Consider the following 17,872-nt stretch of genomic DNA (forward strand, 5'->3'; position numbering starts at 1 on the left):
TGTTGTTGATCCATCCTCAGTTTTCTCCTATCACTGCCATTAAACTCGAACTGTTTTAAAGTCACCATTTGGCTTCATAGTGAAATCCCTGAGTGTGTTCCTTCCTCTCCAGCAACTGAGTTAGGAAGGATGCCTGTATCTTTATAATGACTGGGTGTATTGATACACCATCCAAAGTGTAATTCATAACTTCACCATGCTCAAAGGGATATTCAATGTCAGAGTTTTTTTTTTTTACCCATCTACCAATAGGTGTCCTTCTTTGCGAGGCGTTGAAAAATCTCTCTGGTCTATTTGAGGTTGAATATGTGTTTGAAATTCACTGCTCGAGTGATGGACCTTACAGATAATTGAATGTGTGGGGTAGAAAGATGAGGCAGTCAATCAAAAATCATGTTTAACACTATTATTGCACAGAGTGAGTCCATGCAATGTATTATGTGACTTGTTAAGAACATGTTTTACTCCTGAACTTACTTAGGCTTGTCATAATAAGGGGGTTGAATATTATTGACTCGAGACGGCATTTCAGCTTTTCATTTGTAAATATATATTTTAAAAAACAAAACATAATTCCACTTTGACATTATGGGTACTTGTGTGTAGGTTAGTGACACATCTCAATGTAATCTATTATAAATTCAGGCTGTAACGCAACAAAATGTGGAAAAAGTCAAGAGGTGTGAATACTTTCTGAAGGCATTAAAAATCCAGACATATGTAAATATTTTCATACCGGAGGAGCCATGGGTCAGTAGTGATTGATGCAGATGGCACTACATGGTTGTATTTCTCACCTCCTCTCTAACCTCCTACTAGGACACACTGTCCTGGGCTGGCCCAGCATATCTAACAGGCATGTTTGTTCTGGGCACTATACAACTCTACTTTCAGGAAATTTAAGCTGTGGAAGTTTTTTCATAGTCCATCTATAGATACTCAATAAAGGACAGACTTTCAGTAACATGTCAACTGCATGTCTGTGGAGAGGGGACTTTCAAAATGAGGTGAAATGAACCAACATCCCCTTATCACAGCTCAAAGTCAAAATAAACTGGCCAGGTTTGAGTTGAACACCAATAGAAATTAGATTTAAAGGAAACTAAGCCATTTCCAGTGTTGTCCTGCTCAGGGGTTTTCTGATAATATAGCTTTTCAATGTCAAATAGTGGACTTTAAATTGGATCAACTCAGTAGTGAGTCTCTTCTATCCCATCAACGGTCTGTATATCCTCTTCCTTGTCGTCATTCTGTCTCTGCTAAATGTCTCCTTATGTGGAGTGCTCATCAGTAGTCTAGAATGCTACCATGGTTTATCGCCTCAATCCTGGCTATTATAGTTGGCAGCAGCAGTGTTTCCCTTACTATTATTCAGGCAGGGTGGGCCATCTGCCTTGCTCGGTTTCCCCTTTAGCTTGACCTGATTTAGTCTCAATTGAAAATGTTGGCTTTGGAAGCCCTGGATGATTATTTAGGGACCCTCATCACCCTGCCTGTGAAGTAATCCGAGGGAAACATTGACTGGCAGTCTAGGTGGGCCCCAGAGTGACACTGGACTGCAGGGATCATCAACTATTTATTTTTAAGTAAATGGTCGGGGGGCCGAAACAACATAATTACAAATAATTTGTAGACATTTGACTAAACATAATTATTTCAAATCTTGCTTTTATTTGTTTACAATCATGTGTCTCTCAAGTGTGGGAACACTTGGGAACATATTTCCAAAATTGAAATCACTTGGAGTTGATTTCCTGTTGTTTTTAGTCTTTTATGTCCCCTCATTTATTTTACTGAAAACTTAGGGGGGGAATGAAATCTGTGAGCCACCAGTTTGGGAACTCTGCTGTACTGTATGCAACACCTGCTTTATCAAAGCTTTGTGCCTTATCTTTTTTTATCCCTGCTGTGTCTTATCTCTGTGTGTAGCTGAGTTCTGGACAAGGGTCTACCTGAAGCTGAAGCCGAGCCCTGATGTGGTCCACTACATCCTTACACACTTCCACTGGCTGTGGAGTCTCATCAACAGGACCTTCCTACGGGACTGGCTCATGAGGGTGGTCCTCACAGGTGAGTCGCCATTCAATGCAGCCGTGGTGAGCATTCTGGCACAAAATGGTTGCCATGTGGGTGCTATGTATAAGGAAGGGGTGGAATGGCTAACTTAATGCCGTACAATGTACAGTGCTTTGTAACCAGGGGGAACAAGTTATGATGATGGAAATGGATGCATGGATCAATTATGTTGTTGAAAATGCTTTAACGCTCTCCAGAGCCATATATTCATATATCTACTCTTATGTTACTGCACTAAGAGGAGTTTCTCTTCCCTACCAATGTACACTGACTACGGCAGATTAATTGGACAGTTTGCTTACAACTTGTGTTCATTTGCCTCTTGGTTCCTTTTGTTATGTTCCCAGCATGTAAATATTTGCATAACACATATTGGCCCATGGTTTCATCACCACACTCTGAGCTCTCCCCTCTAACTCGCTACAGCTGCATACAGTTTTAGGTGTATTTACAAGGTTTAACATCTAAGAGAGGGGCATGGTGAGGTATTGTAAGTCATCTCAGAAGCCCGGGCTGTTGCCTTAAGAAAAGAGGAAGAAGGGGGTCACTGAGTTCAGTACTCATCTGCAGATTAACACTGCTTTAAAGTCGAAATAGCAGCAGCAGCTGTGATCGTTATGGACTTTTTTATTTGAGTTGTCCAATATATATATTTTTATGTATATTTGCATCCTTCAACGCTTTCTACTAACCATACTATCATTCATTTGTACAGCTAGGTTGTTTTTAAGCTGGCATGGTCCAGTGTTTTTATGCTGGCCCACACTCTCTCCACCAATTTCCTCCTGTCTGTGTTTGTGTGCGTGCTAACTGGTAGTTGGGTGGAGCAGCGTACCCTGGCCTGACATCCTGACCTTATTTATTCAGTCTCTCTCCCAGGCCTGTGCTCCATGGTCCTCCAGCTGATTTACCACCTCACTCTACACATCACTTCCTTCCATGGAGATTGGAATGGAGACTTCCTCACCTCTGTCTCCCCTCTTTCTAACCCCATGACTGGGAAGAGACACTAGTGTGCCACCAATCTCTGGTGTGTTAAGGTGGTACGGTGAGAGAGGGTAGTGATTAGGTCCGGGACGATACCAGTTTCGCAATATATTTTCCATGGCAAACATGAAAGCCTAAAGCAGACCAAAGTTTTTGGTCTATATGTAAAATATTGTGTTCTTTAGCTTGGGAAATAAATGTGACTCTGGATGACAACATGTTTGTTTCCAACATTAGGGCTGTTTTCCTAAAGTTAAATCTGCTTTGTGTTTTGTTTCCTTTCTGCCACACTAATGAGTATTGCAATACTGGTATTGTCTAGGTTTGATGTGGTTGTTTTACCTACTTTATTTTAAAGCACTGATTGCTTGTAATTCTCTCTGCATAAGAGCGTTTGCTAAATGACTGAAATGGAAGGGAATGGCGGGACGGCGCATGGGTCACTTCTGTACTTCCATTATACTAAAAGGCTACTGTGGTAAGCCTTAACAATAAAACCCATGGTGTTCATCTCATCAGTATGTACTGTATTAACCTTGTGCCTCCACTAAACCCCAACACATCTGTGTCAACCCTGTTAACAACCATGTCATGTTCTTCTGCTATAGCAAGCCCCATGTGTCATAAGAATTGCTAAGGTCTAATCTTTCATGGCACGGCGTCTGAGCTAAGTGTGTTTGTCGACGTGAGCTTGTTTACTGGACGCCCTGGCTTCCCTTCAGCCCCTCTCTCTGTCTGGCAGCTGCATTCCTCACAGGATTCTATTCCCCCTCTGGCTGGTAGCTGGATTTCCTCACGGTTTTTCAGTTTTATTACAGGATCTGGTCCGTGTATTTTTCCACAGCCATAGTTGTTTCAAGATGTATAGCTGATTGTCATGTGCTATAAACACACGCAGAACCTGACTGACTTGTGTGTCTAAGAAATATTGGTTTATTTTGCTTTGCAGATGAACAACACGGTTTGTTTCTTGATATTATGTACTATAATGTTAATTGTTTTCAGTTGCATCATATTGATACTTTCTTCCCTCAAATGTTTGCTTGTGGCTTTGCAAAGTCAAGCAACACGTCTGATGTAACTAATATACAGTGGGGCAAAAAATTATTTAGTCTGCCACCAATTGTGCAAGTTCTCCCACTTAAAAAGATGAGAGAGGGATGAGATCCAAGACATGTTATAGTGCAGGGCACTACACTGCTAACAATGCCCCTTTTTAAAGGTGTTTAACGCTTGAGCCGACCTCCTCACCGTTTACCATGAGTAGAATCTCTGCCAACAGCCTTGGATTAGATTCCGGTTTTAAACTATAAAAGTTGAATGTTTCTCAACATCAATTGGAAGTTTCTTCAATGTTGAGAATGTCTTGACTGAGTTGAAAGTTGCAGTTTTAAAGATGATTATCATCAGGGTTGTTTGGAAGTCAGGTATTTTCTGACATTACAGAATGTTTCCTGTAACGTATGAGAGAAGTGACATCTCTTCATCTGAAATGTGTGATGCACGCACGTACGTACGCATGCATTTCCATCCTGTGGGTTGCATTTCCTCCAACCATTATTGCTTTTTCAGTGAAACTTCAGGCCTTTAATGATCAATGTGTCAAACTATTCTGTGTTCTCTCTGCCAAAGTCAGAGCAAACCTTATTCCCAGTCCTCCTACCTTCAACTCAAAGTATGGATACCTCAGCTGGGAATCCTACTCCAATGTCTCCTATTACACCCGTATCCTACCCCCTGTGCCTGAAGGCTGCCCCACCCCTATGGGTGCCAAAGGTGAGAGGGCATCCAAAGTTCCTATCAGAAAATAATGACTACTTACGAAAATAAATCTTCCCAACGGCAACATGCATAGCTAACATACATACTTTTCTCCAGGAAAATCTGTCCTCCCAGACCCAAAGCTGGTGGTGGAGAAGTTTCTGCTGAGGAGGAAGTTCAGGCCGGATCCACAGGGAACCAACCTGATGTTTGCTTTCTTCGCTCAGCACTTCACCCATCAGTTCTTCAAGACTCAAAACAGCATGGGCCTGGGCTTCACCAGGGCGTTGGGGCATGGGGTGAGAATGTTACTACCGCTACTCTATATGTACTCCCTGTACTGTACAGTATATTATTCTATTATATCATTATTGCATTATATTCTATATTTAGAGAGGGTAATGTATTTAGGTGTTAGCGGGGCCAGACAACTCAAATCCTTGGCGCAAAACAAATCTATTCCAACTAGTGTTTAGCGACATTAAACTTTTTGTCCCATCTTGATTATAAGTACCCATAAAACATTGTGATACAGTATATAAAAAATATCCCCAAAAATGACAAAAATATCAGCTAAAACGACAGTTGGGCTAAAGCGCAAAATCAAATGCAACTGAATGAATCATGGCAAAAGATAATGTTGTTGAAAGCCTGGCATGTGCACGCAATGGCACATCTTTTATTCCTTTCTGATGGAGAAGCAAAACAGGTTTGTCTGTCTGTTGCGAGCACATGATGGAGCAGTGACTGTCTGAGGAACGGGCCATCTTACCATAATGAGCTGGGTTATAAACCTACAGTACACCACGGGCTGGATAGAAGCAGTTTGGTTTTCAACCTCGCATGCAAGGCTTTTCTCTGCCTTTATGGTTCATTTCTTTCTTAAGTTTAATACAGTTTAAGCTTATCATTCCATGTTTCTATTGATTGTTCTCATTATTAGTCCTCTGGCTAACGTACTTTTTGAGATGGATTGTTTGATTAGGAAAAAGCCATGCATAAAACAATGAAACGTTTAAAAACTGCTAGACACAAGATAGTTAGGTAGCTTTATTTTTATAACAGAAACTAACACTTGACACCCAGTGTCCTAACACATTATGACACTGTTATGACCCATATTTACACCTGTGACATACACTGCATTTGGAAAGTATTTAGACCCTTTGACTTTTGCCACATTTTGTTACGTTACAGCCTTATTCTAAAAATGCTTTTTATATATATATCACTATACACAATACCTGATAATGACGAAGCAATAAGTTTTTAGAAAATTTTGCAAATTTATATTGCAATAAAACCTGAAAATATTACATTTACATAAGTATTCAGACCCATTACTTAGTACTTTGTTGAAGCACCTTTGGAAGCGATTCAGCCTCGTCGTCTTGCGTATGACGCTACAAGCTTGGCATAAATGTATTTGGGGAGTTTCTCCCGTTCTTTTCAGCAGTTCCACTCAAGCTCTGTCATGTTGAATGGGGATTACCAGGATGTGTATTCAAAGCATAGGTGTACCAACTGGCAAGTGTCTTCACTGACATTTTCAACCTCTCCCTGACCGAGTCTGTAATACGTACATGTTTTGAGCAGACCACCATAGTCCCTGTGCCCAAGGAAGTAGCCATGAAGTGCTTTGAAAGGCTGGTCATGGCTCACATCAACAGCATCCTCCCGGATACCCTAGACCCACACCAATTCGATTACTACCCCAACAAATCCACAGATAATGCAATCTCAATCGCACTCCACAATGCCCTTTCCCACCTGGACAAAAGGAACAACTATGTGAGAATGCTGTTCATTGACTACAGCTCCGTGTTCAACACCATAGTTCCCACGAACCTCATCACTAAGCTAAGGACCCTGGGACTAAACACCTCCCTCTGCAACTGGATCCTGGACTTTCTGACAGGCCGCCCCCAGGTGGTAAGGGTAAGCAACAAAATGTCTGCCACGCTGATCCACAACACTGGGGCCTCTCAGGGTTGTGTACTTAGTCCCTTCCCGTACTCCCTGTTCACCCACGACTGCGTGGCCCAAACACGACTCCCTTTTACATGGACACAAAATATACACTGTCAAGCAATATGACCCCCATAATTCAGATAGTCCTATCACTTACATGCCCTTTTAATATCAGTCATCAGTTGAAAAGAGGGTGTCTTGTCCTGCTCCTGAAATCTGTTTCTGCATTCATTTCAGTCATCAGCAACAGAGCATTGCGGTAGGTGCATGTCTGAAAATAAATAACCATAAAATGTCTACATATATGTCATGACAGTGTTATGACCATATAACAGTTCATGACATGTCAGCTGTTATGACATGGTTATGACACTGGGTGTCAAGTAAAGTGTTACCAAAAGATTATAGGTTTAGGCTAGGGAGGGAGAGAAACAATATTTCCTGACAGAACATTTTGCACTGCTTTGGTGGAATTCTCCTCTCTGTCTGGCCTGAATTCCTGTCTTGCCTTCTGTAAGCTACATAAGACAGTGAGCGCCCTAAAGTGTTGGGATGGTGACACATTTGTTTTGTTTTGGCTCTGTACTCCAGCACTTTGGATTTGAAATGATGCAATGACTATGGGGTTAAATTGCAGACTGTCAGCTTTAATTTGAGGGTATTTCCATCCATAATGGATGAACTGTTTTGAAATTACAGCACTTTATGTACATAGTTGTTGTAGGAATTAAATTCCTCTGTTTTAACACCCAATTAAAATTAAACACTCTGTCAATTCATAAGGAGATGTATGACCCTTATTACTATAAAAATGGACAGAGCCCAGTCTTAAAGTCAAACAGCAGCTTTTATTGTAAATAAGAATATAATACGTTTCTAAACACTTCTACATTAATGTGGATGCTACCATGATTACGGATAATCCTGAAAAAATCATCAATAATGAAGAGTGAGAAGGTTAGTCACACAAATATTTTACCCCTCCCCCCCAAAAATGCTAACCTTCCCTGTTACTGTAATGGTGAGAGGTTTGCATGTCTTGGGGTTATGATATTTTTGCCTCTAAGGGCTTGGTCGGCCGAGTTGTCCTTGTCGCGGGCGCAATGCACGCTGACATGCTCGCCATGTGTACAGTGTTTCCTCTGACACATTGGTGCTTCTGGGTTAAGCGAGCATTGCGTCAAGAAGCAGTGCGGCTTGGCGGGGTCGCGTTTTGGAGGACGCACGACTCTCGAACTTGCCTCTCCCGAGTCCCATTGCTGCAACTCCCGTACGGACAAGACTGTAACTACTAATTTGGATATTACGAAATTAATTAATAAAAAAAGAAAATAAGGATGTATAACAAATTTATTTGATTCTCATTTACAATAAGTGACTCCAAAAGGACTCTACGTAATTTACAATGAATTTATATTGGGCACAAAATAATCTGAAATGCAACCAAAAAGTTTGTAGTGACAAGCTTGATGTAATCATTGCGTGCCAGGATTTTGGGACCAAATACTAAACGGAGCCAAAACAACACAAGATGTCACTTTCCCAATACTTTTGGAGCTCACTGTATTGATTGAAATAGGCTATAGGAATAGGCATGTTACTCAATGTCACTTGTGCGCTGTGAGACTTTTACTGCACAGCACCAGGTCAAGTTCAAATAAGCTAAACCATCATCTGCCTCATCACAATGTCATCACCATCAACAAACAAACCCTGCACACTCTACGAGAGACATGAGAACCATATTCATCTCTATCTCTTGCCATGCGTCATGTCTCACAATCTCTTTTTAATCTCATATTTTATAATCTCTAAACAGGTGGATGCCGGCCATGTCTACGGCGATAATCTGGTGCGTCAGCTGAACCTCCGGCTTCTTAAAGACGGAAAGATGAAATACCAGGTATGTAGAATATTGCATAACTCCACTCCAGCTGTGGACAAGTCTCCACTGGAATGTTACTGTAAACATGGTACCACTCTGTGGTAACTCTGAGGTACTTGTGACTAAAGTAAATACTATTCGTTCCGAGCACCATAAATTATCTTATCGCATCACTAGCATGAAAGAATACACATCTTCTAAGAGGGAACACATCTTGACTCATGTCGGGATAAAGAAGTTCACCCATGGGCTTTATCTGTTGAAATGAACTTCTACAGAAAGGAGTTTTGGGATTGGTATCTGTTTTTGGGAACTGGGTGTTGGTTCAGAGTCAGGGAGAGCTGATGTTGTAACAACCCCATTGATCAATGTCTCTTTCAGCAGTGGCTTGTGTTAACTATAAATGACACCACGACAAGGTTCCAGTTTAACAATGTTTACCTTATTTCCACAGTACTTAGTTGTGATCACACTCAGGCCAGGTCCAACTGCAAGAGAGATTTCTGCGCAGGCGCATTAATAACAGAGTGATAGCACTGTAATAACAGAAGTATAGGGATACTTATAACATGACAAACAATTTCCCACTTTTCTTTAAAGATAAATAGAGAACATCAACAAAATAATTAAATGTCCTAGTATTATTCAAGTCCCCCATTACAAATGGGTTGTCTGACAATGTGTTTTTTTATGAATCAAGCTGCTACTTTCCATTACTGAGTGCCTTTAGGAACACGACATGATGCTCCCTTTTTAGTTAGACAGCTGTTCCTCCTCTGGATTCTCTGTGCTTGAATAAATTCCTTGATGCTGCTAATCTCAAGATGAAATATTTTCTCCGTGACAGACTTGGTTTATTTGACAGCATCAACTAGGAAGTAGTTGTCAGTGACACAAACTACAGGTACAATGGGTTGTTTTGACTCACCAGTGGTGAGCTCTGAGAACAGACTTGCCAGAAAGAGCAAGGGTTTCTCCAGCAAGTGTTCTCCGTACAACCCTCCTTGTCCTTTTTGACTGCCAACAGATAGATGAGAATCTTTCTTCCTCACCCATTAACACGATTATATGTCCACATTGTGTGCCTCTGTCTGTAAGGTTTCCTAGGGAAGCATCACTGACAACAACTGGTTTCTGTGAGTCATCTTTTCCCACATGCTGAAACTTTAGTCACTTGTTCTGATTTCAGTTTACAAACGACTTTGTTTGCCTCATGAATGGTTTGTACAGTGGCATGTTTTGTGTTGGATGCCAAGTTGCAGCCATCAAACATTACATCAGGTCTACTATCTAGTAACCCATATAGCATTTGACCTATCTTTGACCTCAATCAGCTTCAATTCCACAGAGGGAATTGAAGCTCTTTTTTAAAATTCATTTGGATGGGTTGAAGATTGATATAGCTTTCTTGTTGCATCAGTATTGTTGCGTCAACTGTAATAAATTTCATGCCAACATAACTAAAACTATCATGCTCCACACGGCCGACATGGAAAACGGCTTTGAGGTGTGGAATCAGTTGTAGCAAAGGTCTGTGAGCCACACTTGATGAATTCATCAGCATGACAGGCAGGTACTCCAATCACATTGCAGTCTTGATCAAGCCAATAGAAGACTGCAGGACCCACTTGTGACATTTTGCAAACTGTACTCAGCATTGCCTTGACAAAAAAAAAATGTTTTTACCCCAATTGGTTTCCAATTGGTAGTTACACTCTTGTCTCATCGCTGCAACTCCCGTACAGACTCGGGAGAGGCGATGGTCGAGAGCCGTGCGTTCCCCCGAAACTCAACCAAGCCGCACTGCTTCTTGATACAATGCCCATTTTACCCGGAAGCCAGCCGCATCAATGTGTTGGAGGAAACACCATACACCTGGCGACTGTGTCAGCGTGTACTGCGCCCGGTCCACCACTGGAGTCGCTGGTGCATGATGGGACAAGGACATCCCTGCCGGCCAAAACCTCCCCTGACCCGGACGACACTGGACCAATTGTGCACCACCCCATGGGTCTCCCGGTCGCGGCCGGCTGTGACTCTCTAGTGGCACAGCTAGCACTGCAATGCCTTAGACCGCTGCGCCACTCGGGAGGCCTGTTGCCTTGACTTTGTTGTACCAGTAGAGCGAGGCATTTGCCAGGCCATACATACACTTTTTAAGATACCACAGTGGCCCTTAGCTTCAGGTCAGACGTGAATGTCCCTTGACAGCTCTGTTCCCTGTAGAAATGCAAGTTTGATTGTCTCTCCAGAAGTCCGTTGCTTTATGGACTGTATGCAGCAGTCTTTACTTCCATGTTGTATTTCTCAGCCATTTCTCGTTTCATTATTATTGAATTCTCCAGTGTCATTGTACAATTTCTGGGGCGGGCCATGCATACTTACCCAGGAATTAATGAAGTGCTTGACGATTTCACTGGGTTTCTATGTAATCACAATGCTTCCAGCACTGAAGCGTGTGAAGTGGTCCATTTATGTGAAGGCACCACAGACTTGGTCCTAGCTCGTGTAGATCTACAGCCAGTGTTTAATTTTACTTGGAAGCCAGTGGCAAACCAACAGTTGGTCTGGGTTTGCTTTGTCTGGCATGTATAGGCTGTCATTGTAAGTAAGAATTTGTTCTTAACTGACTTGTCTAGTTAAAGGTTCCATCTTTTTTTAAATGTAAATGTCTCACAACTGCTCACTATCTGCCGTAGAATGGAAATGCACTCATCATCATTATTCCCAGAACTGCTGAGTAATTTCTGATGTCTGTCAACTGTAGCATGTTAATTGGGGAGAAAGTGCTCGTAGTAATGGCTGGAACGGAATTATTGGAATGGTATCAAATGCATCAAACACATGGTTTCCATGTGTTTGATGCCATTCCATTTTCTCCGTTCCAGTCATTATGAGCCTCCATTGGTCCAAACTGTTTGAAGTTTTAATAATACTTAGTTTTTTCTCTGTGGTCATGTTTTCTGTGACTGTCAGAATCTCCATGTGCTCTGTGTCCGTCAGAATCTCGTTTTCACATGGACTTTGTGTGATGTCTTTGTCTAGAATTTGAGCACAATAGTGGCCTGAGGTAGTAAGTGCAAGGGGCACTGGTTGTTTAAACGTCACAGACTTGTCATTTGTAATGTCTAGTACAGCCCCTGTCTTCTTGAGGGATGCTTTGCTTAATAATAAAGGGATATCTGCAGGGACCACCTGTTTTAATGTGACAATTTTTGCTGGTAGCTTGACTCTTTTGGTAGAGTGGACGATTCTCCCTTCTCCAAATTTGAAAGCTCTGTTTGGTGTGTCAATCATATGTTGTACTTCTTTCATATTTAGTTCACTGACATGGCTATCAAGCCATTTTGTACCACACACTGCATGTACACATAGGATCTGCAGGGATTGATACTAAGGATTCAACTATAAAGATCTCAGTATTAGAAGCAGATTTGTTTGAAAACAGTGTAATTGTAACGTTGGTCGTTGGGAGAAAGAGAGGAGGACCAATGTGCAGCGTGGTAAGTGTTCTGTAACGTTCGTCGTTGGGAGAAAGAGAGGAGGACCAATGTGCAGCGTGGTAAGTGTTCATAGCTTTTAATGACGTACTGAACAAAACAATAAATAACAAACAAACAGTCCCGTAAGGTGAAAGACAAACATTAAACAGGAAATATACCCCCCACTACTCAAGTGAAACCAGGCTACCTAAGTATGGTTCTCAATCAGGGACAACGATTGACAGCTGCCTCTAATTGAGAACCATACCAGGCCAAACACAGAAATCCCAAATCATAGAAAAAAGAACATAGACAACCCACCCAACTCACGCCCTGACCATACTAAAACAAAGACGTAACCAAAGAACTAAGGTCAGAACGTGACTGTAATCACTGCTCTATCTCTCTGTATACATTTTCCTCTTATTTTAACTTGTTAGTTTTTATGAGGACAGTCTTTAACCCAATGTTAAGTGCGTTGACAAATAACACATTTGGATCTCCTTCCATACCTGCTCAGTGGATTTGTGCGAGGCAATGGCGCCCTCGTCTAGTTGTCTTGATAACATGACTTATTGGCGCTTTTTCTCTGCTGTTCAGTGTAATATGCTAGGTCACTCACTTGCATTCCATCTATTATTGGCGTGACAGCCGTCTTTTCACCCAAAATCATTTTTAGTGCCAACTTTATAGACGCAAAAGTCAGCACCGTACAAGCAGTCAAAGCCAACTGTTTCTCTCTACTATCCGGGCGGGCAGTATCTACTATCCGGGCGGGCAGTATCTACTATCCGGGCGGGCAGTATCTACTATCCGGGCGGGCAGTATCTACTATCCGGGCGGGCAGTATCTACTATCCGGGCGGGCAGTATCTACTATCCGGGCGGGCAGTATCTACTATCCGGGCGGGCAGTATCTACTATCCGGGCGGGCAGTATCTACTATCCGGGCGGGCAGTATCTACTATCCGGGCGGGCAGTATCTACTATCCGGGCGGGCAGTATCTACTATCCGGGTGGGCCTATCCGGGCGGGCAGTATCTACTATCCGGGCGGGCAGTATCTAGCAACTTGAAAGTGAACACCGCATCCAGGAGAACCATGTTGTACTTGCACATCCTGTTCTAAATCCTGTTACATCCTGTTACTTGCACATCCTGTCTGTTCAAAATAAATGATGTAGTCAGTCATTGCAACCCAAAATATGTCTAACACTCAAAGTTTGAATATGCCTCGTAGGCAGTCTTTCTCTTCTTTAAGTAACAGAATCCAGTTCTCTGATCAAAGTTAGAATACCGTCGTCCTTGTTCAAATCCTTTGCAGATTTTTCCTGTGTTGTATCTCTCTCCTCGAGTGATAATACCACCGCAAATGCTTGCTTTTTCTCGTCCAGATTATTAACCCGTGTCCAGATTCCGAGTTAATTTTTCAAACTTACATAAAACCTCTTCTCTTCGAAGCGAGGTGGCCCATTGTAGTTATTAGCCATCCTCTGCTACCAATGTTGACTCTAAATCAGGATTTCCCAGAGTTGGTTATTGGAATCAGCTGTGTAGTGCTAGGGCAAAAAAAATGGGGGGGGGGGGACTCATGGGGGGCCCAAAGACTGACTTTGGGGAAGCCCTGCTCTATTTCCACAGTACATAGTTGTCATCACACTCAGGCCAGGTCTAACTGCAAGAGACTTCTGCGCAGGCGCACTAATAAGAGTGATAGCACCGTAATAACAGAAGTATAGGGATACTTAAATGTACTTCACACTATGCATAGGACTCAGGATGAGATGGCTGTACAACTGTTGGTTATTTAGGGGGGTTGTTGAGGTAAACAGTATTTACTGTAACTAACAGTAGTGTTTCAAAATGTTGTGGTCATGGGCACGGCCCATTCCTCCACTGGTAATGATTGGGCATTGGCAAGACATATTCATTGATTAGTTTGGCAGGTTGCTGGTGAACATTCTGTTCACCAACATCTTTTAAGTTACAGTATGTATAAAGGAAGGATACATTAATAAAGTTTACAATCGCAGAGGTCCATTCCTGTCAGTGACATATTTCAAATGTCTTTTCCACAAAACCCCAAAGGGAACACTAATGATCAAGTTTTTTATCATCCAAAGAAATGAGTAAAGCATGCTCATTGACTCACTAAAGCTCAGTATTGTGCTATTGAGTCAGTAAAACTCTTAAGGGGTCCATAGTATTACTTTCCCTTTTTCACTATCTTCTCTTCCAGGTAATTAAAGGTGAGGTGTACCCTCCAACGATAGCCGAGGCGGCAGTGAATATGAGCTACCCTCGAGGGGTTCCCGAGGGGCAGCGCATGGCCATTGGGCAGGAGGTGTTTGGGCTGCTGCCAGGCCTCACCATGTACGCCACCCTTTGGCTGAGAGAACACAACCGCGTCTGTGACATCCTGAAGGCCGAGCACCCCACCTGGGGGGATGAGCAGCTCTTCCAGACCACCAGGCTCATCGTCATAGGTAAGGACACACTGGACTAAACAGAGATCTCTCTTGTCTTTCATGTTGCCAGACACTGTGCTTTAGGCAGGAATATTAATATTAAGGAAACCTTTCCATGTTCTGGGTTGAGTGAATAGTTACGGGGAAAATAATCCACACACTGCTATAGTAGATACATTTTTTTTGGTTCATATTCCAGGTGAGACTATCCGGATAGTGATCGAGGACTACGTGCAGCACCTGAGCGGCTACCTGTTGGATCTGAAGTTTGATCCGGTCCTGCTCTTCAAGTCCACGTTTCAGTACAGGAACCGCATCGCTGTGGAGTTCAACCAACTGTACCACTGGCACCCCCTGATGCCAGACAGCTTCCACATAGACGGAGACGTGGTGCCCTACTCCCAGTTCATCTTCAACACCTCCATCGTCACACACTACGGGGTGGAGAAACTGGTGGACGCTTTCTCACGCCAGTGTGCTGGACAGGTATGGGCTGTGTGGTGACCATGGGATGTCATATGCAGTGTTATATTGATGAACCCTAGTCTCAATATCATTGTCATGCCATAGGGGAGAGTGGGGTATATGTTATTCAGCATCACTAAATCAAGGGAAATATAGCATTTCTAACAGAGATATCTACATATATTTCAGGATGCTAGAATTCATGTAAACATAACAGTTTGAGAAAATAGCATGTCCAAAAGAACTTACCCAGGGTATGGATTACATTGAGCATAGAGACGGGTAAGTTGAACCGCCTTGGGGTAAGTGGGTGCGGTGCTGATAGGTCAAAGTTTAATTAATGGAATGGGGGTGTGGTATATTGTACATTGAGTGTACAAAACATTAGTAACTCTTTCCATGACAGACTGACCAGGTGAAAGCTGCAATCCCTTATTGATGTCACTTGTTAAATCAACTTCAATCAGTGAAGGGGAGGAAACAGGTTAAAGAACAATTTAATAAGCCTTGAGACATGGATTGTGTATGTGGGCCATTGAGGGTGAATAGGCACACCTACATGTCTTTGAACAGAGTATGGTAAATCATATCAAATTTTATTAGTCACATGCGCCAAATACAACAGGTTCACCTTACAGTGAAATGCTTACTTACAAGCCCTTAACCAACAATGCAGTTTTAAAATATACGGATAAGAATAAGAAATCAAAGTAACAAGTAATTAAAGCGCAGCAGTAAAATAACAACAGCTAGACTATATACAGGGGGCTACCGGTAGAGTCAATGTTCGGGGCACTGGTTAGTTGAGGTAATATGTAGATAGTTATTAAAGTGACTATGCATAGATAATAAGAGAGTAGCAGCTGTGTAAAAGGGGGGGGGGGGGGGCAATGCAAATAGTCTGGGTAATCATTTGATTAGGTGTTCAGGAATCTTATGGCTTGGGGATAAAAGCTGTTTAGAAGCCTCTTGGACCTAGACTTGGCATTCCGGTACCGCTTGCCGTGCGGCAGCAGAGAGAGCAGTCTATGACTAGGGTGGCTGGAGTCTGACAATTTTTAGGGCCTTCCTCTGACACCGCCTGGTATAGAGGTCCTGGATGGCAGGAAGCTTGCCCCAGTGATGTACTGGGCACTACGCACTACCGTCTGTAGTGCCTTGCATTCTGAGGCTGAGCAGTTGCCATACCATGCAGTGATGCAACCAGTGAGGATGCTCTCAATGGTGCAGCTGTAGAACCTTTTGAGAATCTGAGGATCCATGTCAAATCTTTTCAGTCTCATGAGGGGGAATAGGTATTGTTGTGCCCTCTTCATGACTGTCTTGGTGTGCTTGGACCATGATAGTTTGTTGGTGATGTGGACACCAAGGAACTTGAAGCTCTCAACCTGCTCATCTGCAGCCCCATCAATGAGAATGGGGGTGTGCTCAGTCCTCCTTTTCCTGTAGTCCACAATCATCTCCTTTGTCTTAATCATGTTGAGGGAAAGGTTGTCCTGGCACCACACAGTCAGGTCTCTGACCTCCCTATAGGCTGCCTTTTTGTTGTCGGTGATCAGGCCTAGCACTGTTGTGTCATTGGCAAACTAAAATTATGGTGTTGGAGTTGTGCCTGGCCATGCAGTCATGAGTGAACAGGAAGTACAGGGGAGACTGAGCACGCACCTCTGAGGGGCCCCTGTGTTGAGGATCAGAATGGTGGATATGTTGTTACCTACCCTTACCACCTGTGGGTGGCCCGTCAGGAAGTCCATGATCCAGTTGCAGAGGGAGGTGTGTAGTCCGAGGGTCCTTAGCTTATTGATGAGCTTTGAGCGCACTATGGTGTTGAACGCTGAGCTGTAGTCAATGAATAGCATTCACAAATTGTGAGAATGCTATTCATTAATAGGTGCCAGGCACACCGGTTTGAGTGTGTCAACGTCTGCAACGCTGCTGGGTTTTTCACACTCAGTTTCCTGTGTGTATCAAGAATGGTATACCACCCAAAGGACATCCAGCCAACTTCACACAACAGTGGGTTTTAGATTAACTAACTTCTTAGTAATGACTCGGGACGTCGGGTTTGATACGAAAGCTTATTTTAGTAAGAATACTTGTTTACGTTACATTTAACAACAATTGTTTTGGTACAGAGCAATGCAGGTAAGATGCTGTTGGAGAATCAGCCACAATCACCCGCACCTGCACATAATTGGTGCGTTATCACTCATTCCTCTCGCAAGGCATTCTGGGACTTGCAGTCAAAAAGCGTAATTCAACACAACCCAATACAATTACATATGCAAATAAATCTAAAGAAATATCTTTAGATACAGCTCAAAGAATAAACTTAAACATTAACTCTAACACATTAAAGTTACAACATCCTCCCCCCGATGAACAATTGTGTTCATCTAGATCTCTAGGCAGTATATCAACTGAATAGGTCTCCTCAACAAAGTCCCTGAAGCAGTACGAACTGAACATGATCTAACTAAGCCATCTCGGCCTGGAAACAGTTCCTCAATCTTTCCTAGTTTCCAGGTTTGTCTGGGTAGGTTATCTTCTCCAATGAGTACAACGTCACCCGCTTTCAGTGGGGTGGGCTGTGGTGTGTCACAGCGGTGTGCTGACTTTAGATCCAGCAAGTAGTCCCTTCGCCAACTGTTCCAGAAACTGGTCACAAGTCTCTGCCTGTACTTCCATCCATGTAATTTCCCCCTTGTTTAACGTTGGGTGCTGAGTGTCAGCTGGAAATGGCTTTGGAGGCAAAGAGGTTAGTCTTTTACCCACCAGG

General features: G+C 42.8%; 1 protein-coding gene across 2 annotated transcripts in view; it reads left to right on the forward strand.

Moving 5' to 3' along the window:
* Positions 1-17,872, forward strand: part of ptgs1 (prostaglandin-endoperoxide synthase 1) — a 58,606-nt gene that overhangs the window by 17,074 nt on the left and 23,660 nt on the right. The window contains exons 4-9 of one of the 2 annotated variants that reach the window (XM_021605593.3): positions 1,930-2,070; positions 4,696-4,839; positions 4,942-5,123; positions 8,615-8,698; positions 14,400-14,646; positions 14,828-15,114. In XM_021605593.3, coding sequence (XP_021461268.1) covers positions 1,930-2,070; positions 4,696-4,839; positions 4,942-5,123; positions 8,615-8,698; positions 14,400-14,646; positions 14,828-15,114 — 1,085 coding nt within the window. Of the gene's footprint in view, positions 1-1,929; positions 2,071-2,955; positions 4,840-4,941; positions 5,124-8,614; positions 8,699-14,399; positions 14,647-14,827; positions 15,115-17,872 lie in introns of both variants that reach the window. The other variant, XM_090237208.1, reaches the window with a different exon arrangement.

Source organism: Oncorhynchus mykiss, chromosome 6 (assembly GCF_057628025.1).
Source record: "Oncorhynchus mykiss isolate SJ-2025 chromosome 6, ASM5762802v1, whole genome shotgun sequence".
NCBI lineage: Eukaryota > Metazoa > Chordata > Actinopteri > Salmoniformes > Salmonidae > Oncorhynchus > Oncorhynchus mykiss.